The sequence below is a fragment of the Bidens hawaiensis genome, unplaced genomic scaffold (assembly GCF_021521415.1).
Source record: "Bidens hawaiensis isolate Kalapana, Puna unplaced genomic scaffold, B.hawaiensis_p1.1 tig00023867_1, whole genome shotgun sequence".
Lineage (NCBI taxonomy): Eukaryota > Viridiplantae > Streptophyta > Magnoliopsida > Asterales > Asteraceae > Bidens > Bidens hawaiensis.
The window spans coordinates 163772-184732 of record NW_027493758.1 but is presented as its reverse complement, the minus strand read 5'-3'; the positions used below and the strand labels follow the sequence as shown (position 1 = coordinate 184732).

The following is a 20961-nucleotide window of genomic DNA, read 5'->3' as shown; positions in this document are numbered from 1 at the left end:
TAATTGTTTGACTTAAAACGTTTCTATCAATATTAGCCTATTAGGAGTGTAAAAAACACTCGGTATCACAATTTGTTTGCCATCTAAATTCAATCTTACTTCGCTTATCCCACTAATGAATAAAATCTCCGTGTTATCCATTCTTGATTCAACCCCGGATTTCTTAAATTTATGAGAGAGAGAGAGAGAGTACCCCGCAAAGTGACTTTGTAATTTGGAATTCACTTACCGTATTTCACTCCATAGGCCGTGAAATGTGCCATCAACCATGTACTCTTCCGCATAATCATCACTTTCCAACAAGCCTTGAATTCATGTATCAATCGTTGGTCAGGTTAACAAAGAAGGCTTCATCCCTTTCTTTTAATTTGCATCGTTGTATCAAGTGTTCGGGCTCTTTCCAATAGTAACACAACCTTCGATCATAGTTGCCATGATTCTTTTATCCCCTAATTCGCTTGTTTCCCTCCATGATAAGTGTTGAAATTTTCATGTGATTTGAATAATAATCAAAACCATCTCCGAGACTAGTTTATTGCCCAGCAATAAACAAATGGATTAATCCAAAACGAGTATGTATTAATCTTGGCGATTTACACCTTAGTACAACATGAATATAAATACCAATGTTTACGCCGGGTAACTGTCTTCACAACCGTTTTGATGATTATGGCACGAAGATACAACCGTGACCCAAACCCATTAAAACCTAGTTTAAAACCTGTTAACCTCAATCCAAAACCCGATCTTAACTTTTATTAATCCAACCCGAAACTAATTTGGGCCCGGAAGGCCAGAACCCTAGAATAATTCGGGCTTTTCACCCAATGTAACCATGCAGAAGAACCCGGGTCGAGTAGCACTCTTGTTAATTGTTAACTCAACACCCTCCTTTACATTTACACACACACTCTCTCTCAACTAAAACCCACCCGGAGTTTAATTTATTGAAATTGCATCTTCTTCTTCTTCTTCTTCCGTCCGATGGATTTGATTATCCTCCGGCCGTAGCCGATCAATCACCGTCTCAATGAGTCTCCTGTTGGATGATTGCCTCCAACAACGCATCAAACGCAAGCTCGAAGATTACGTCGACGATGACCTCTCTTCTTCTTCTTCTTCAGTCAGGATGAGAAAAGATAACCCTAACCCTAATCTCAATTCCTCCACTTCTTCAATTGATGATCAAACCCTAACCCCCCAGTCTCACTTCACACCCAGGGCCTCCAATTCCACTTCCACCCTAAACCCTACTGTTCCATCCCACCCCAATCGCATCTATTTCTTCGTCAAAACCATCTCTCACGGCAAGACCCTTGTCCTGCACGGCAACCCCGATGACACCATCAAATCCGTCCACGAAAAGATCCATGCCGCCACCGGCATACCCGTAATCGAGCAGCGCCTTCTCTACTGCGGCAAGCAGCTTCAGTGGGAGCATAGTCTTCATCACTGCAGGATCACCAACGATGCCGGGTTGATTTTAGTCGGCCGGATGCGCAGCTCGGGCCATCCACAGGCGTGGCAGGTCATCGATGACTTGGTTTCGATTCTTTGTAGGATGTGTAAGGGCGAAAGAGCCGGGCCCGGGTCGATTAAATCGAAATTGACGGACTTTTTGAATATGATGCCCACCGAAGGGGTTGATCATGCTGCGCCGTATCTGAATGTGTTTCTGTCGTCGTCGGCGCCTGCCGCGCTGGTGATGCTGTATATGTCGCCTCATCATGGTAATAAGGATTGTGCTCAAGACTCGATTCAGCATTTTATTAAGGCGTTGCCTGTGCCTTTGTATTCGGAGTTTGCGCCTGTAGTGTTGGAGTTTTGTAAGTTGCTTGCTAGAGCTGCAACTCGTGATGACCCGTTATATAGACTCTGTCGAACTAGTTTAGGATCGATGGTGGAGTATGTTAAGTTGGGTAGGAATTCGAAGGTTTATGAATCCGGTGGTTATAAGAAGGTGGTGATTGCGGTGCAGGAGATATTTCCGTTTCTGCATGAACTTGCATCTAAGTTATCGGAGGATTTGGTTTCAAGTATGGAGTCAGTTGTGAATTCCGGGCCTTCACAGAGTGATGTTAATGATTTTGGGGCGTTTGTGCGGCCTCTGAGAAACGCAATAGTTGACCAGGTGGCTTACGGGAATCTGATACCTTTGCATTATAACCACAGTCCTTGGTACAGTGATGAAGTCAGTTATCTTTATACCATCTTTCTTGATCTTTTAGCAAAACTGCAATTGTGTCTCAACAAAGTTGAGGACTTTATCAAGGTGCAGAAAGAGAAAGGAGATGGTGGGTGGGATCAGTACCTTTGTATCTTACGGGAGTTGCATCATATTGCTATATTATATCAAGGTGGAGAAGACAAGTTTTGGATGAGTTTGAAGGGTAACAGGGGTTCTTTATGTTATCTGATTGTTAGATATGCTAAGAGGGGAGACGATTATAAATGGATTCTTGAGCATAAGGAGCTCACTGACTTTGAATCGAGGCGGCATTTGGTTATGATGTTGCTTCCAGAGGTGAAGGATGAGTATGAGGAGCTTCACGAGATGCTTATTGACCGGTCACAGTTGTTGGCTGAGTCTTTTGAGTATATTGTAGGAGCAGAGCCTGGAACTTTGCGTGGTGGATTATTTATGGAGTTTAAAAACGAGGAAGCTACTGGACCTGGTGTGTTACGGGAATGGTTTTTCTTGGTGTGTCAAGCTATCTTTAATCCTCAAAATGCTCTATTTGTTGCTTGCCCCAACGATCGAAGACGATTCTTTCCTAATCCAGGTAAGTTCTATCTAGCATTGATCTGTGTTCTCGTATATGGTTATGCAAGTTTTAAATTTGTATATGCCCAATTAAATATTACTACAAATACTAGGACATGAATAGACAAGTGTAACATAATCAAGAGTAGCACAAGTAATAGTCAGTGACAAGTTTGTTGCAGATAGAAGGAAGTTAAAGGTCTATGAAAAGCACACCCTCCTAAGTCTTTGTCCTCTTTTTATTTGTCTAAGCTGCTTCTTTTCTTTCTTTTTTTTGCATAAGGATCACAATTGTTACCAAGTCTTTATTTTTTTCTGTTTATCAAGTCAAATGTAAAGTGACATGCTGTGTCAGTGGGTATGCAGAGTGTTTATATATTCTCTGTAATGGCACACCTTGGCTAGTTTGTTTAACTTACGTATATGTATAATCGCCAACATAATAATTAAGTTGCTTTGCGCATTTTATAATTCAGTAGTTTATTCCACTGGCTGATAATTTCAACAGGGTACCTACATTACTTGAAGACTTTAGGTGAATTTGTGACAGTGATGTTTATGATGTCTAATTTGTGTCAAAAGGCGAGTTGGACAGAAAGAACTAGATAATTTAAAATATGTATGAGCATGTTTAGTTTGAGTAAAATAGAGGTCAGGTGAACTTAAAATATAGTGTAAGCTGAGTTTTCTGTGTGAAGAGATTATTTGGAGGAATTTAGATGTCCAACATATTGCCTGTTGAGCTTATTATTGTTTGTTACAACTAGGGCTTCATTTTTTAACCGTAAACCCTCCGAACAAGCAGAACCCGATGAACCCATACCCAATTAGTCTTAAACCCGAACACGGCCTTTAGTTAATGGCTCGGTTAATGGGTTGATTTTTTGGTTTTCAGGTTAGCCTGAAAAACCCGAATTACGTTTAAAATTACCGGGCGTCCCATATAAGGGTTACTGCAAATTGCATTTCTACTGTTCAGTTTTGACTTTAAATAAAGCTCTATTTATTTATTGTATAACTCTCAAACAGAAATATTCTACGACCCATTTCTAACAGTTAGCTTTACAAAACATGAGTCACTTGATTTTACACATATATGTGACTAAATTTAGAACACCACGGTTTTACAGTATAAATGCATGACATGATTTTATAAACATATAATATTGCATTATACTCATTTAATTATCTCATTTACTCGTTCCGATACTTTTTATAGCATTGGACTTTTTCTTAATTATACTCATATACCCGCTCAGAAACTCAATTAACCTGACCCGATAAAATGTAACCTGAACCTGATGTACTGAATAAATTAGTGGGCCGGTTATCGATTATGGTTTAAAATTTCTGAAACCTGATTAACCTGATCCAGTTACAACTAGGGCTGTCATGTTTAACCTTAAACTGTAACCTTAGTTACAACATGGCTTGAGAGGCCGGATGATCAGAAACATCTCATCATGTTAGTGTAGTATCTTATTCTCCAACTCCATAAGCATGAATGGCAAGCACATTGAATTTTCCACCAATTGCTTGTTCCTGTTATGTGTAGTTCCAATTGTATGTGCTTTAGAATATGACAAATTATGCTTGATGTTGCAGCATCTAAGGTGGACCCAATGCACCTCAAGTATTTTAAATTTGCTGGGAGAATAATAGCCCTAGCCTTGATGCATAAAATGCAAGTTGGCATAGTATTTGATCGGGCATTCTTCTTGCAATTGGGCGGGTTAGATGTGTGTTTGGAAGATATAAAGGATGCAGATCCATACTTGTACAGTAGCTGCAAGCAGATATTGAACATGAATGCTAATGCGGTGGACGATGACGCCCTTGGTCTAACATTTGTTTGGGAGGCTGAAGAACTGGGATCCATGAAAGTTTTAGAGCTTCTACCTGATGGCAGAAACATTAGTGTGAATAGCAGTAACAGGAAGGAGTATGTTGATCTTCTGATCAAGCATCGGTTTGTGACATCCGTTTCCGAGCAGGTAACCCATTTTGCTAGAGGATTTGCAGATATAGTTACAAACGAAGAAATCCGCAAGTTATGCTTCAAGAGCTTAGAACTTCAAGATCTTGATGGGATGTTGCACGGAAGTGAAAATATTATCTCAGTTGATGATTGGAAGGCACATACAGAATACAATGGCTATGTAGACACAGATCCTCAAATACAATGGTTCTGGAAGGTAAGCCACTTGCTCGTTTTCTTTAAATAATTGTGTTGGATTTGCAGTTAATAAGTGAAGTGGTGCAGATTGTGGGTGAAATGACAGCAGAGCAAAGAAAGGTTCTGCTGTTCTTTTGGACATCAGTGAAGTATCTACCAGTGGAGGGCTTTGGTGGGTTGGCTTCAAGGCTTTACATTTACAAGTCAAGTGAGAGCAGCTTTGACCATCTGCCATCTTCTCACACCTGCTTCTACCGCATCTGTTTCCCGGCTTACCCGTCAATGGAGGTCATGCAGCAACGCCTAAACATCATCACTCAAGAACATGTGGGCTGCAGCTTTGGAACATGGTGACAGACAAACACAGCGACAGTTTTGTCACTTATTTGTAAAGATTTAGGGTGCTAAATTGTCTATCGTGAAGGAAAAGGGTGACTTGTTAGGTCTGTTAATATATATGTACGTAGCGGGTATATATATAATAAATAAAAAGGCGGTTGATTTTTATTTAATTTTGGTTTTTGGTTACAGTTTGCATCTTTGAAACTAGTTAATTGAAGTAAAGGTGGTTTTGCATTTTAAACAGTAGGTTGAGTGATGATTGATCTTTTAACTCCATCTGGGGTGGGGTGACAGAAGCACAATTTTATCAGCCATATAAACCCCCATGGAATGAAGTAACCAATATGTGGATTATTAAAAAAGACAGAATAGATATTGATAGATCTTCATATGTTCATTGTTTTTTTATTAAAAAAAATGGTGTATTTTATCTAACAGTTTGGTTCTTTATTCATGTGAATCAATCATGTTTATGCTCAACAAATTGGCCTGGTCAGTTGGGTTCGGGTGACGGATTAAAACGGTTGTGAGATTTAATGCGTACCGGTTAAAATGGGTAAAATAAGTGTATTTTGTTTGTGTATAAACGCGTGTTAACCGAAATGGAGTCTGGTTTAAATTTACTTGCCGGATGGTGGTGGTGGACACACGTGTGGAGTGGCGGTGGAATGTTAATGACAGTGGTTGTTGCAGACTCGCAGTACCTCTTAAGGCTTAACATAATGTAAGATTTTTCCAAAGCTTGCTCGATTTATAAAATGAAAGTATTCTTTCCAAAGTCACGTCAACAAATTGTATATACCTGATGTAGAAAATAAAGAGAACTTTTGAATAGTAAGTAAACCAAACACTGAATCAATAAAAATATTTACTGGTGAATTTTTTTTTATATAAAAGTTCTTAAAATATAAGAAGACAGAATTACAAATTTTGTCCTTTAAAATAAGACGAATTTCGGTTCGTGTCCTTTTCTAAGTTTCCTTGCAGGCGGTGTACTTTAAACTTTTTTTTCCTACAAGTTTTGTCCTTTACGCTAACTGGGTTAGAAAAAGTCAGTTAAATCCCATCACGTGAGGCGCATGTGAGGGTACTTTTGTCCTTTCATATATCTCTGCAACTAAGCCCTCTGTATCACTCTTCCCCCTCTTTTTAATCCAACCCCACCTTCAATCGATTCAATTCCCCGGCGACGCGACTCAATTAGGGCTTCAATCAGGGCTTCAATTAGGGCTCGTGTCCGACGCGACTCAATTAGGGCTTCAATCAATTAGGGCTCGATGCGAAATTCAAATACCAGGGCTCAATTGATGATGGCTTACTGTGTTTGTGGCAAGGTAGCAGTTGTTCGAACTTCATGAACTGATAGAAATCCAGGTCGTCGGTTTTTCTCTTGTCCGGACATGGTAAGTGTGTAATTGGATTTAAGTTCCAGTCAATTGTTTATACTTCATGTTTCTCCTCTTTTCCAGACATCGGATTGCCCCTTTCTTGGATGGCGTGACCCACCAATGTGTGAACGGGCATTGGAGATTATCCCGGGCTTATTGAAATCGAAAAACATGGTTGAACAAAGTTTAGAGAGTTATAAAGAACAAGCAAGGAAGATGAAGAACAGATTGGTCATTAGTTGGATCATTTTCATTGCAATTGTAATTGCAATGAAAATGTAACTAGTTGACTGAATTTGAAGTTGTTGACTATTTGTATTTTGACTTTATTAGTTAATTTAGGACTTTATGCAGTTTAAGTATTATGTATTTTGACTTTATTTTGGATGTAATTTTGGATCCCTTTTAAGCAATGTATCATCAGTTTATTTTGGATTTAATTTGGATCTTTGGTTAGTTTATTTTGGACTTTTGGATGGATTGTATACACAATCTGCACATTGTGCACTATCTACACATGATGCACAATCTGCACATTGTGCACTATCTACACATTATGCACAATCTACACATTATGCAGAATCTGCACATCATGCACAATCTGCACATTGTGCACTATCTACACATCCATCTACAACATCCATAAACCAAGAGATGAATACTGCATAATATGATCTGATCTGATCCAAGGGCAAATAAGTAAAAACTGCCAAACCATTAAATTAAGTAAAATCTGATCCAAGGGCAAATATGTCCAAACCCTTAAAATAAGTAACATCTGATCCATCCATCTGCAGTTATGCACAACCATTACCATACCATGAAAAACTTCAAAAACATGAAAAACTTAATACATCCATAACAACTTAATACATCCATACAAGTGTTTGAAAAACTTAAAATAAGTCCAGACAACAACTTAATACATCCATACCATGAAAAACTTCAAAAAAAGTCTAACAACTTAATCTGCAAAAACAATCATAAAAATATCCATACCATAAAGTCATAAAAACTACAAAAACAGTCAAACAGTAGGCACATTAATCTGCAAAATTTTTCATGCATGATCTCTTGTTGTGACCCTTTTGACCACATGTCCCACAAGTGTTTGATCCTTTTGGCTTTGTCTTTCTCACTGCCTTCACTTTCTGGCCTTCACCCTCCACAGCCTTTCCCTTGCCCTTTGCATCAACCTTTGACTTTTTCCTTGAACCACCATCTTCCCTTTCCACTGCTGACTTTTTCCTTGATTTCTTTGGCCTTCCAGTTTGCTTTTTTAATTTAGGAGCTGTGATCTGGATTGGGACTTGTGATGTGGGCCACATACTCATACCATTGACGGGATACACCTTGTAGCTATACACTGCCTTCCACCTATCCATTGTGTAAATTGGTTTGACAAATGTTTCTGGCCTGCCAACAGATCTGTCATGTGCACCCTTCACCCAAATACATGCCACCACATGTCTACAAGGTATCCCAGTTATCTCCCATCTCCTACATGCACATGTACTTGTGCTCATGTTCACTACACACTGATCACCATATGGACCTGTTACCTGATAATGATCCTCACCGTTCCAATGCACAGAGTACCTATCATCCAAATATGTAAACAATTCACATCATTTACAAGACAAGTAAATATTCACATACAACTCACCCGCTTGCTTCCTTCTTCACTGACTCCATAATTTGTGTAGCATATGGTGTTAGTAACCCTGATGACCTATCAATTACCTTCAACACAGTAACAATCTTCCTCATCACATATTCTCTGATGTATTCCAGCAATGTGATAATAGGCTTGTCCCTTCCATCTACCAGCTTTGAATTGAAACATTCACACATGTTGTTGGTCAACACATCAGACATTGCTCGTGAACTGAAAACTTGTCAATATCTAGCATGTCAACAAAATGGACAACGGCTCTGTTATAAACCCGTCCAGGAAATTTAGTGAAACTGCCACCATGGTGCATCTTGATCGTGAACAAATGTGGATTATTTACTATACAAACAAGATTAAACAGCTGTTAGTTAAATAAACCCAATTATAAACCCTAAAGTTTTAACTTACCATAAAACGCATCAGCATTTGATTGTTCATCAGCTTCACGAATGTAGAATCGAGGATGAGGAGGATCATCCATCTTACGTGTTTAAGTTCTGAGAATGATGTGCAATTGATTGAAGCCCTAATTGAGTCGCGTCGAACACGAGGGTTTAAAGTTTTTAATCGCCGGGAATTGATTCGATTGAGAGGGAGGGGGAAGAGTGATACAGAGGGCTTAGTTGCAGAGATATATGAAAGGACAAAAGTACCCTCACATGCGCCTCACGTGATGGGATTTAACTGACTTTTTCTAACCCAGTTAGCGTAAAGGACAAAACTTGTAGGAAAAAAAAGTTTAAAGTACACCGCCTGCAAGGAAACTTAGAAAAGGACACGAACCGTAATTCGTCTTATTTTAAAGGACAAAATTTGTAATTGGGCCATATAAGAACACATAAAACCTAACCCAGCAAGTTAAGCAGGGTTCAGCTTCTGGTCAAAATAGAATCAGGTTAGAATGAGTCAGTGGGTTGGTTACAGTGGCGATGAGTGGTGAACGCAGTGATGGTGGAATGCAGCAGTGCCGGTTGTGGCAGCCGGCAACAAGTAGGAGGTGGAGAAAATCAGAGAAACAGTGATAATGTGAGGTTCTAATCAATTTTATAATAGTTACCTTTTTTAATCCGTTAAAAACTAATCCAAGTAGAACCAAATTCACCAATTAACTGTCTAAGTTTAGGTGGCCCAAATAACACCATATACGTTATACAATTAATTATTACCCAAATCAACCTATTTAAAAAAAAGGGTCACAATTGTCACCTATACTCATGTTTAAACTATTAAACCAACAGCCCAATCAAAGTGTATTTACTCTTGTTATCAAACAGTTTGGTCATGTGCAAGTGTCTGGTCTCTAAACCTGTAACTCTCAAAGGGAATGAGTTCTTATGTTACAAGATTCACCACTACCAAACTTTACGCCTTATTTATATAATCTAATAATTAATCTTCATTCTTCAGCAAATGTGAGAAACATGAATACTGAAATACCATGAACCAGGTCCAAATCAACCAAAGCCATAATGACACAGTAGATAGAAAACACTAACTAAGCTAAAGCACTAGCAAAACAGACAATTATAATTAAACATGGCTAATGTATAGCTTCACCTTCTTACTAAAGTTATGGTTCCACACCGATATGTTTCCTGCAAACAAAATGAATACTCAAAAACTCAGAATCCAATGGCTGTCCATCAAAAGAGCAGCATCACAAAGAAGCATGATAAAAACCTGTACCTCAAGTCACAGAGATCGTTGACAAGTCAGCCCATCCTCTTAACACGATATTAGTTTCATTCGCTGCTAAATGTATTCGGCTATATACAAAAGATGAAGTGGAAAACTCCTTGAATCTATACAGGTAGCGTCGACAATAGAAACTCGGGCTGCAACCTTTGCAGCAGTATCCCACAAAACGGACACAATGGTTTTGACAATGTTATCTCACCATTCTTGTGCACAGGTGTAGGAGGGTATCTGGCCAATGTAAAAAGCGTCTCGGGGGGCAAATTTGAGACTCGTCTGTTGCAAGACACGCAAAACCACAATGGAGAAAGCGGGCACACAACCATAGACACCGCACATCTAGTCAGTTTATGCTTCTCGTCTCTCTCACAATATGCAACTTCTGTATCCTCAAATGGCACCCCTGCTGAACAGTAGCTACAACACTCATTTTCTGCTGCTGTTATATATCTTTTCTCAATCTTTTTAACTTTAGAAGCAAGACGTTTCACGTAATCTTTAACCATATTGCCATTTTTCGCGACCCACAGCCTCATTTGTGCCAATCCAACATGCTCCCAACCACCATTTACTGTAGCAGAAAAAGTACACCCGACAAGCCTTTCTCGAATATGTTTTTCACACATTTCAAGAAGCTTAATCCATAGTTCCGGTTCCTCCTTCTCAGATGCATGTTCTTCATCATTCAACTTGACTTCTTTAAGTAAAACATGCCTATTAATAACATTAAGTAGATGCAACTGGCGTGAAGTTAAGTCCGAGAGACATGTATACACGTGTGGCAAAACATTTCCAAAAGAAGGACCACACTCAAACCCGAGACTCGACATCAGCCACGTGACCAATATTTGCTCTACATAGTTAGCTTCAGATTTTGAGAAAGTGGATAATGCTGATATAATGTCCCATATAACTAAAGGCTTATCAAGATGACGTTTATACTGATTTAAAGACCATAGTATGTTATGTCCCCAATTAACTAAATCCATGTTAGGAAAACCAGGGAAATTTTCATCCACGGCATCTTGAAGCTTTTGCCCACCAATCCAGAAGAACTCAACAACAGCCTTCTGTTGCCTGCATTAAAATTACTCGAAATATCAAAACCAAGAAGCGTTTTTATTATCTAATTTTTCAAAAATGCATTGTAGCATTAGACTTACCTAGCCTGATACATTGGATTTAACAGATTAGCATCAAATACTCGAACCTGCAAAACTCGGGAAAAAAATCCAGTTAATATATGTAGAAGTAACTAGATTTACAAAAGAATGAATCGTACCACAGCAATCGCAAGATTGGCAGGGGATATTGCTATGCCAAAACAGGCATCTGACACATTAGGGACCTGCAAAAAAAGATTATTTTGAGACAATAAAAAATGCAACAAATAAAGAAGAGAGTCGATGATCTCATACATCGTTGGACATCTTAACACCGAGAATATTTGAAGGTAAAGGTACTTCATGCAGCGAATTTCCTTTTATGATCCAACTACGCAAAGAATTATCCTGTCACAATTGAAAAAAAAAAAGGAAAAAAAAAGGCACATAAGTTTTACTATGAACCAAATTATCAATGGAAGATGAAATACAGACTATGAGTACCTGGCTACAGCTGTACAAACACTTTCCATCATAAGCCCAAGCCAAACCTGCAACCTGATTCATCAATCGTCACCAACAGAAGAATATTAAAAACTTTATGCACATCAATCACTATTATTAGAAGTAAGTTGTGGAAGCTTACAACTTGGTCATGCGCATAATGTGAACCAGATACATCAAACGTTCCTATCGACGTATCATAAGTCAATATTTCCACAGATCCAGAACCTTTGCCAACAGCCAAGAGTATCTTGTGTGGGGAAGAGTCTGGAACGAGAAGTGAAAGTACAGACGAAGGCCCCGGCCCAACATTTATAGGCTATTTACATTAAAAAATCTACATCAATAAAGCTACTAACAAAAAAATGGAATTCGACTAGCACAAAACAATGACCTACTTCAACAGAGAAAACGAAGCATGCTCGTCTTCGGTGGACTTTAGCAGGTCATCAGTGTATCCCCGCCACAGTTTCACACTGAAATCACCAAAAAGATAATAGTATGTAAATTTGGGCTACTGAACACTTAACAGCAAATACTAGCTCACCTGCCATCAGAGGACCCTGTAGCTAACAGAAGCTGAGGCGATCCATCAGAAACAAACTTTGAGAAACTGATTGCTGTGATCCAAGAACTGTGGGCCTGTATAACACCTATGAGTGATGCAACAGGAGGATTGCTTCCTTGTGCGATGGAGTAGCATTGCGGTTCATGGACTCTCCAAAACGAAACGATTCCACTTTTGGCACCAACAGCAAGTACACAGCATATCCTACTGCCTGACTTACTATCAAGGATCGGGGACCAGCAAACAACAAGTGATGAAAGCAATGCACTACGAGAAGCATACTGCTCTGCACTTATTAAGCGGATTTTACTTTGTCTTCTGTCTTTGCTTTTGATTCTTACAGGAGTTATTGGTTCATAGTCACTGTCCTCTTGCTCTAAACCAACCTGGCTAGATAATTGACCAAACATCATTGCGACAACAAATAAGGTACCAAGTTAACACAGATATTATTAGTCAACTTACATGTTCTCGAGAAGGAACATTGGCCTCCTTGTATCCGACTTTTGCAAAATAAGTAAGTAGTATTTCAGATATATCCATAACCTATAAAGAGAAAAGTAAACACATTTCAATACTTTATATCAACTGTTATGTACATTATAACAACTTAGGTGAGTGTGTACCTCTACCCACGCTGAAGAAAATTCACAAAATGGGGAGCGGTAGACCTTAACTGCCCCTTTAGTGGTGCAAACAGCAATCAAACACCTATACAGAAATAAAACTTAGAAAAGTTTTATAAGTCACTTTTACACTGCTAATGGATTCGATCAAACCCAGCATTAGGAGCCAATCCAAGTGGAGACCAAGATATTGAGCGTATAAAAGCATGCACGTCATGAGACAAACACGTAGGCAACATACAACCAGCAGCTAAATCTGTCAACATTCCAACATTATATAAGGTTCAAGAATGATAATAATTTCATCTGACAAAATCTCAATTTGATGTTTAAGATGACAATAATTCTAGATTGGAGTAATAAAAATGCACCTTCTTTGTCTATAAAACCAATTGGAAAAGGTTGGCTATCAGGAATTGTGATTAAACCTTTAGGTCCAAATAGTTTGGCGGGATTCTGCCAAATGATGAATAAGAAAAATTAAAAGTTTTAGGCTTCGAGCTACAATAGTAACACGATAGTAAATGACAAAATTACCATGATAGTAACACATTGTCCAGAGGCGACTGCAACCAAGTTTTCTTCAGACCATGCAACCGCATTTGAGCACATAGGTGAAGATACAAGTGCCGCTGCCTGGAATCTTGAGGCCATCACTGTGCTAAAACAAGAACCTGTGTTCACAAACATAAGTTTGATATAAAAAAGTACACATATATCAATAAAATTAAAATATGAACTTCAAATAAGTAATAAGACTGTCAGTAGATCATGATGTGGGCTTAATTGAAGGGCTTGTATAGTTTAATCCCAACACATACACTAAGACAATCATAGCGCAAGCGAATTTGCCTCTTGAAGACTACAACTTAAAAAGCTCATAAGAAAGAGAATCAAAATGATGAAGCAGGCATTATACAAATACTCTTCTTCAACATTAGCATTAGCATTAGCTTCATCAACATTAGCATCGACATTAGATTCATCAACTTTAGAACCTTGAGGTTGTTTTGGTAAATACTTAAACATATCCCTGGCTTGAGACTTTCTTATGGCTTCATCTATTTTTCTCTTTTTCCGTTTTTGGTAACCGGATAAGTGTTTAGGAGGCATAACTTTTGAAAAAATATACAAAATTGTTAAACTAAAATTTCAAATAATCGAACATTTAATTATTTAGTGCCATCCACCAATTTAGAAACGGATGTTAATTCTTGCTTTACTAATACACCACTCATACTGCCTTGTGTTGGTATATATATCTTTCTCAAATACTTTTTTTCAATGCTTTTAATTAAAACAAAATTTATGATTAAAAAAAATATAAAGTTATATACTGCTAGGGGAAAGTTAACGTACAGATGAAATTAACGTGCTAAATGTGAGAATCAAGTAGAGTAATTATGTAATTACATCATAGAGTAATTACGTAATTACTCTATGATGTAATTACTTAATTACTCTACTTGATTCTCACGTTTAGCACATTAATTTCATTTGTATTTGATCCAAACCCTATACTGCTAATACCTCAAATCACAATATATTTCTACAATGATTTATGATTATCTCAATATATACTGCTACCCTTAAATCTTAATCAATAATCAGTTGTCGAGCACTCATATTAATTGAAGAAATCACAAAATTGAAAAAAAAAAAACCCATGTTCCAAAACCTACTTTGAAATTAAAGATTTAGTTGTCAAATAATCAAACATTCAGACCTGGTTTAATGCCGACTCGTCGACTTGTTGGTTCGTGAATCGCTCAGAATTCTGATTTCAGAAACCCTCACTGCTGATCGGTCGCTGCTCGTCAGAAGTCGCTGGCTCGCTGCTGCAGATTATTATTATTTTTTTTAAACATATTTGGGCCATTTAAGAGTTGGGCTACTGGACCTACTATGAAGAGGTATGAAATAAAATTGGGCCCCTCTTGGTTTTGGGCCCTGTGCGGCTGCCTAGCCTGCACAGACCCAAAACCGGCCCTGTGTTTATGCTAGTTACTCTGGATAATGCAACATGTAGTGTCCATGAGAAAAAACGGGACATCGAAGGAACAAACCAACCATAGAAAAAGATCATTCTTTTCTACTTGTTTAACTTTTATATTTCTACTTGTTTGATCTTCAATCAATATGTTACTTTTAATTTTCTGATTATTTTATAAGTCAATTACCAAAATTGTTTTTGATTCATGACCCACTAATAGCTAAGATGAATGAGATGAGATACTAGAAGATTAGAAAGAAAAATTGACTAATTTATAACCCAATTGTCAAAATGGTTTTGACTCATAACTTGTGGATAACGAGGGACGAATAAGATGAGAGATTAGAAGATTAAGAGAGAAAGTTAGGTTAGAATTGAATCTAGGCTTGACATCTAATCCTTTTTTTTTCTTTTTTTTTAAAAGTAAATTTCTTTGTTGATTGTGGGACTTAAACCCAAGACCTTGGTGTTAAGAGACTTTGTCTCTACCATTGGGCCACCACCTCAATGACATCTAATCCTTATTATTTTACTTATTAAAATAGTAAGATAAAATAAAATATTATAACATTAAAGAGAGTGTGAATCATTTAATCACATACATACATAGAGAATGGATTGCATTTGAAGATGGCATTTGGGGTTTAATATTAAAAGAGTTACTTCATACCGTGTGATAGATGTAATGGTAAGATGTGTTTTCTCTATTTAAGAAGTGGAGGGTTTAAATTATGCAAACTACAAGTATATGTGATTTAAAAAAAGTATTTAGTATTATGATACTTTGTCATTAGAAATAAGATGTTTTTTAAGACTATGTCTTGTTCATAAGAGACATCTTGGTGATAAGTTCTCTCCTCTCGGCTATATCTAAGAGTGGACTAGTGGAGTATTCAAATTCCTGAAGGTACAATTGTAAGTGGGTTAGAACTTTAGAAGTAGAATAAGATTACGAGTTCTTAAGAAAAAAACTATATCATTTTCGTTTAGTTTGTACTAAAAATGTTTCATATTAAAGGTGTTTGGGATTCTTATTAGAGCATCTAAAACAATAAACTCATACAAACCGACACATCAACGATACATCTGATTCCAATTTTTTTTCTCAAAACTCCCACTTTATTCCTTCCCACAACAACCACCACTACAAGCCCAATTAAAAAATATTAAAACTATATATATGTGTGTGAGAGAGAGAGAGAGAGAGAGAGAGCGCAATAAGGAGATCCATAAGCTTGATGCCTACAATGGTGGAATTGGTTTCATACTTGTCTGCCATGCTATGATGCTACCAGGTCAGGGGTGGCTCATGGGACAACAAAAACAAGTTAGGGCTTTAGGCCCACACTTAATTAAGGCCTCTAAGTCCGAAAAAAACATTATATATAGATATATTATAATGGGTAAAACTCAAAGTAATGTATTGGTTTTGCGGTATGCTTGGTTGTTACTAAAGTATAGGTTATGAGTTCAAAACTTTCAATAAGAACTTTTTTTTCTTAACAATTGTCATAAAAAGACCCTAAAATCTTGTTTTAATTTAGACCTTCACATTCGTTGAGCCGGCTCTGTACTAGGTAGATCCAGACAAAGGGAAAGCCTCATTGTTGTATAAGTTCGTAAGTCCAATAAGGACTTTTGAGAAAAAGGACTTATTAACTTTTAAAAAAAAATAAAAGCTCAGTATTTACACTATTTATAAGTTGAAATACAAAAAGCCTTATGACTTTGCCAAACACTTTATCAACTTATTAAGTAGCCCTCTTTTAAAAAAAGGAGGTTATATTCTTAACTAGTAGCGAAGCACGAAAACATGAGAGATTCTATACGTGTAAAAATTTTCATAAAATGTCAATAACTGGAGATTTAGCCCATTAGAAATTAAAGAGAGAGAGAGAGAAGGAAGAGAATGCACTTTACAAAGAAAGTTTGTAGGTTCATCCTAGTTGGTACTAGAGATGATCATTCAAACCGGTTCCTGGAACCGAACCGGTAGACCCGAACCCGTTCCTACCCGTTTTTTTAGGAACCGGACCCTATCTGATTCAACCCGATGATCCGTGACCGGTTCTTGCGTTTCTGAGTGGGGGCGGGTAGGAACCGGAACCGAACCGGAACCGGTTCCTAACCGGTTCTAGCCGTTGGATCGAGTATAGCCGTTGGAAATCGTTTTTTTGGCCGTTTTTTGACCGTTGGGGTCAAAAATAGCCGTTTTTTGGCTCCCCCAAGCACCCCACTACTAGTATAAATAGGTATTTGGTGTCATGGGTTCATCACAACACTCAAAACGCAAACCCGAACGCAAAAAATACAAAAAAACGCTATTACAACGTTTTGAGTTCTCTAATCTCTTGTTTTCTCTTCTTCTATATTCATATTTGTTGTTATGGCTGCCTCACAATCATCGGTTGGTCAAGGTTCCAACGCCGAACCAAGTTTCGTTCGTATTGCACCTCATAATCGTAATCAAGAGATTTGGTGCAATTGGGATTTGGTTGAATTGAGTGACCATTCATTGAAGGCTCGGTGCAAGTTTTGTGGTGTTTATTTAAACCCACTTTCGAATTCAAATTTGAAGAAACACATCGAAAAACCGTATTGCAAGGCGTTGAAAAAGAACGTCGATTCGCAACAAACGCAAATGGATAGTGAATGCGGAATATTTACATACCAAATTGATCGAGTTCAAGATCGTATGGCGAAGTTTGTGATTCAAGAAGCTTTGCCGTTTAGCCATTTCGACAACCCTCGCTTAACCGCCATGATTCGAGATACGCTTCAACCGCAATACACTCACGTAAGTTGTCATACTCTTAAACATTATTGTTTAAAATTGTGGAATAAGGCCAAAGAGGTACTAATTGCATATTTTGAAAATATAAATACGGGAATAAACTTAACTAGTGATGTTTGGTCGGCTCCACATGGTCTACCCGAATCTTATCTTTGTGTCACCGCTCATTGGGTAGACCCGTCATCGTGGGAAATGATGAAACGCACCATTGCTTTCGAACTCTTTGAGTATCCACGTACGGGAGATAATTTGTCTGAAATTTTAGATTATGTTATAAAAACTTATAAACTAGAAAATAAAATATTTTCAATGGCATTTGATAACGCGTCGAATAATACATCGGCGGTTGATAAATTAAAATTAAAATATACGCCGATTTGCAATGGTGTATTTTTTCACTCAAGGTGTGTTGCACGTATCATTAATTTAATCGTGCAAGACGGACTTGCTTCGGATGAGGTTACATCGGTTATAAACGATTTTAGACTAATGATACATAAAGTTTTTAAGAAAAGTAAAAAAAGACAAATGGATTATAGAAAATTTTGTAAATATACGGGAAGAAAAGCTTTGGGAGCTAATTGGGATGTACCTCATCGATGGAATTCCACTTGCATAATGTTTCAAAGTGCTTTGGAACAAAGAGAAACTTTACAAATGTTTCATTCTAGTCTTGCCGAGAATGATTTAGCAATCCCCTTTTCAAATGAGAAATGGGAAATTATCAATGACTTATCGACTTTTCTTGAAGTTTTTAAAACATCAACTACGAAACTATCGGGAACGTATTATCCGACAAGTCCCTTGGTTCTTTCGGAGGTATTTTTAATGGTTAACAATCTTAAAGAATTTGAATATAAAAGTCCAATGTTTTCAAACATCATATTACCAATGAAGTTTAAATTAAAAAAATACTTTCTTGAATTGCCACCGGTTTTTACTTGCGCCGCCGCTTTAAACCCAATGTTAAATGTTACGGGGGTTGAATGTGTGATAGACGAAATTTTTTCAGCCTTAGATATGCATGAAGTTGACCCAAACTTTTCAACAGAGGCAAAAAATTATTTTAACTTGAAATTTAAATTTATGTATGACTTTTATTTAAATAAATATGGGTCAAACATACACATGCCTATGCCGGGGGGGTCTTCATCAAGTTCAAGTGCTACTAGAGTACGAGATCCCATGATTAGCCTTATGAACACCGTTCGCAACGTAACGGCTAAAAAACAAAGGGGTAACACCCCTTCAAGCGAACTAGGAAGGTATAGTGCAAATGATTACTCTACCGGTTTATCCGAAGAGGAATATGGCACTTTTGATGTTTTGGCTTGGTGGAAGGTAAAGGAAACCGAGTTTCCGATTCTTGCCACCATGGCCCGTGATTTACTAACCGTCCAAGCTTCTACGGTAGCTTCGGAATCCGCTTTTTCTCTTAGTGGCAGGGTAATATCGGTGAGAAGAACAAAACTAAATTCGGAGTCGGTGGAGATGTGCATTTGCTTAAAGGATCACTTGGACTCAATCGATCATATTCAACACGTAACCACTCTCGAAGATGAAACACCACTTGATGTTCGAGTGCACGACGAACAAGAAGGCATTTCTACAAGTAATTCCGAGGAAGAAGTCGCCGCTCAATAATTACGACGAACAAGAAGGCTTTTATAGAAATAATATGTCACAACTTTATATTTATAAGTTTAATGTTTTGTTAGTTTGTTTTTGAAGATTTTAAAACATGTAACCTTTTTTTTTTAACTTCTTAAAGTAAATAAAATGAATTTTATGTTAATTGTTTTTTTTTATTTTTCATGTTATACAAATACGAATCGTAGTTTAGAATCCAAATCGCAAACGAAAAACGAAAAAAAAAAAATTTTTTACACTGTAATTGGAACCGGTTACAGTACAGGAACCGGTAAGAACCGGTTAGATAGGTTAGGGGTCCGAGGGTGGGAGAACCGGTTCGGTTCCCTAACCGGTTCGAGCCTGGAACCGGTTTATAATGGGGTTTTGAATATAGGAACCGGTTAGGAACCAGTTCCGGTTCCTAGTCCCAAACCGTTTTGAAAATCTCTAGTTGGTACACCACAAACATTGATAGAAAATAAAGGCATGATAAACACATATCTCTAATTGTTGTTGCAAATGATTTAAAGTATTTTTTGGTATCCCTTATATGTTTTGAGTTTGTGCTTATATTTTACCATAGGTTCATAACTATAACTAAAGGCAAGAGTCAAATATGGTTTGAAATCTTTACTGGTTTCATAGTTTCATATATTTTTATTATTGATTAGCATGTTAACTATCACCAATTACTATAACTGTAAGCAAAAAAGAAAATATCAAACAAAACAAACCAATAACCAAACGATTGTAATAGAAAAATACTTCAAGATCAAATAAAGTATTTTTCTTCATGACCGTTCTTACATTCTTTATGAAATGTAGCCAGAATAATAAATATATGAAACATGATTAAACATACACACTCTTACACTACATTCCTTAAGTTTTTTATTTAAGGGTTCAGAAAAGAAAAGATAAGAAATTTTTTTTTTCATTATTGAGTTTTTTCATTAAAAGAAAAGAAAGAGAATGAAAAGAAAAGTTAAAGGTTTTGTCCTTCAAAACTTTCCAGCCAAATATGGCCTGATTATGAAGGAAAGTTTATAGTAATCTATAATATATATAAACGAAAACATGAAAATCATACGTGTCGCGATATGGTCGTTCCCCCCTTTATAAAAGCCACCCGATTGCTTAATTTTTAAATTGTGAACTCTCGTTGATTTAACCCGGTTTGGCCCAGATAACTTTACACGGGTCATAGTAATTCCTAACCATCTTAATTTCAAGTTCACGACTCTCTAACCCTAAGCCCTTCCCTGGCATCATCACCTTCCTCGAGAACCTTCTTCCTCAAACTCTCACACCACCAACCACCACACAGACGTCCACGTCCACGTTGCCTCATATCCGGCTTCAGCGACAGCGGCGGAGTCTCCGATGACTTCCTATCTACTCGAAACGCATCCGTCCATGAGTTCTCTATTATCGCGAATATGCTGAAGAAGATCGAGCCATTGGATAGCTCGGTGATCTCGAAAGGCGTTTCGGAAGGATTCGATGAAGCAGATGATTTCCACGATGCTTGGATTGCTTCCGTCGGATCAGTTTACGGTTATGGTTAGGGTTTCTAAACGGCCACTTGAGCGGTTGCTGTCGTCGTCGTTTATCACAGGGTAAATTGAGATTAATTAGTACATGATTTTGTGTTTTTATGTTAATAAGTAGTGCTGTTTTATGCTAATTTGTGCAATTTTA

At 37.5% G+C, this 20961-nt stretch overlaps 3 protein-coding genes across 3 annotated transcripts; 1 reads left to right on the top strand and 2 right to left on the bottom strand.

The window, feature by feature from the left end:
- The first annotated feature begins 1030 nt into the window (after positions 1-1030).
- On the top strand, positions 1031-5444 carry LOC143568258 (E3 ubiquitin-protein ligase UPL5-like). The gene is made up of 3 exons (XM_077054455.1): positions 1031-2783; positions 4370-4959; positions 5028-5444. The coding sequence occupies exons 1-3, from the start codon at positions 1031-1033 to the stop codon at positions 5292-5294; spliced, it is 2610 nt and encodes an 869-aa protein (XP_076910570.1). The 3' UTR covers positions 5295-5444.
- Positions 5445-9938: 4494 nt separating this feature from the next.
- On the bottom strand, positions 9939-12201 carry LOC143568257 (uncharacterized). The gene is made up of 8 exons (XM_077054453.1): positions 12187-12201; positions 11790-11966; positions 11648-11701; positions 11459-11551; positions 11323-11388; positions 11204-11250; positions 10032-11117; positions 9939-9958 (listed from the first exon to the last, which is right to left on the bottom strand). Exons 1-7 carry the CDS (start codon positions 12199-12201, stop codon positions 10148-10150), a joined length of 1422 nt encoding a protein of 473 aa, XP_076910568.1. The 3' UTR covers positions 9939-9958; positions 10032-10147.
- A 224-nt stretch (positions 12202-12425) lies between these two features.
- LOC143568248 (uncharacterized) lies at positions 12426-13523 on the bottom strand. The gene is made up of 6 exons (XM_077054447.1): positions 13379-13523; positions 13213-13297; positions 12995-13097; positions 12842-12926; positions 12681-12761; positions 12426-12605 (listed from the first exon to the last, which is right to left on the bottom strand). Exons 1-6 carry the CDS (start codon positions 13493-13495, stop codon positions 12576-12578), a joined length of 501 nt encoding a protein of 166 aa, XP_076910562.1. The 5' UTR covers positions 13496-13523; the 3' UTR covers positions 12426-12575.
- Between the last annotated feature and the right edge of the window lie 7438 nt (positions 13524-20961).

Bases quoted from the DNA above. Each gene is read 5' to 3' on its own strand.
- LOC143568258 (XM_077054455.1), top strand. From the start codon at position 1,031: ATGAGTCTCCTGTTGGATGATTGCCTCCAACAACGCATCAAACGCAAG. The intron at 2,784-4,369 runs GTAAGTTCTATC...TTGATGTTGCAG, and splicing joins ACGATTCTTTCCTAATCCAG to CATCTAAGGTGGACCCAATG. The intron at 4,960-5,027 runs GTAAGCCACTTG...GAAGTGGTGCAG, and splicing joins AAATACAATGGTTCTGGAAG to ATTGTGGGTGAAATGACAGC.
- LOC143568257 (XM_077054453.1), bottom strand. The intron at 11,389-11,458 runs GTATGAGATCAT...CTTTTTTTGCAG, and splicing joins GTGTTAAGATGTCCAACGAT to GTCCCTAATGTGTCAGATGC. The intron at 11,118-11,203 runs GTAAGTCTAATG...ATTTTAATGCAG, and splicing joins AATCCAATGTATCAGGCTAG to GCAACAGAAGGCTGTTGTTG.
- LOC143568248 (XM_077054447.1), bottom strand. From the start codon at position 13,495: ATGGCCTCAAGATTCCAGGCAGCGGCACTTGTATCTTCACCTATGTGC. The intron at 12,762-12,841 runs GTACACACTCAC...TTCTCTTTATAG, and splicing joins TTTCTTCAGCGTGGGTAGAG to GTTATGGATATATCTGAAAT. The intron at 12,606-12,680 runs GTAAGTTGACTA...TCAATTATCTAG, and splicing joins ATGTTCCTTCTCGAGAACAT to CCAGGTTGGTTTAGAGCAAG.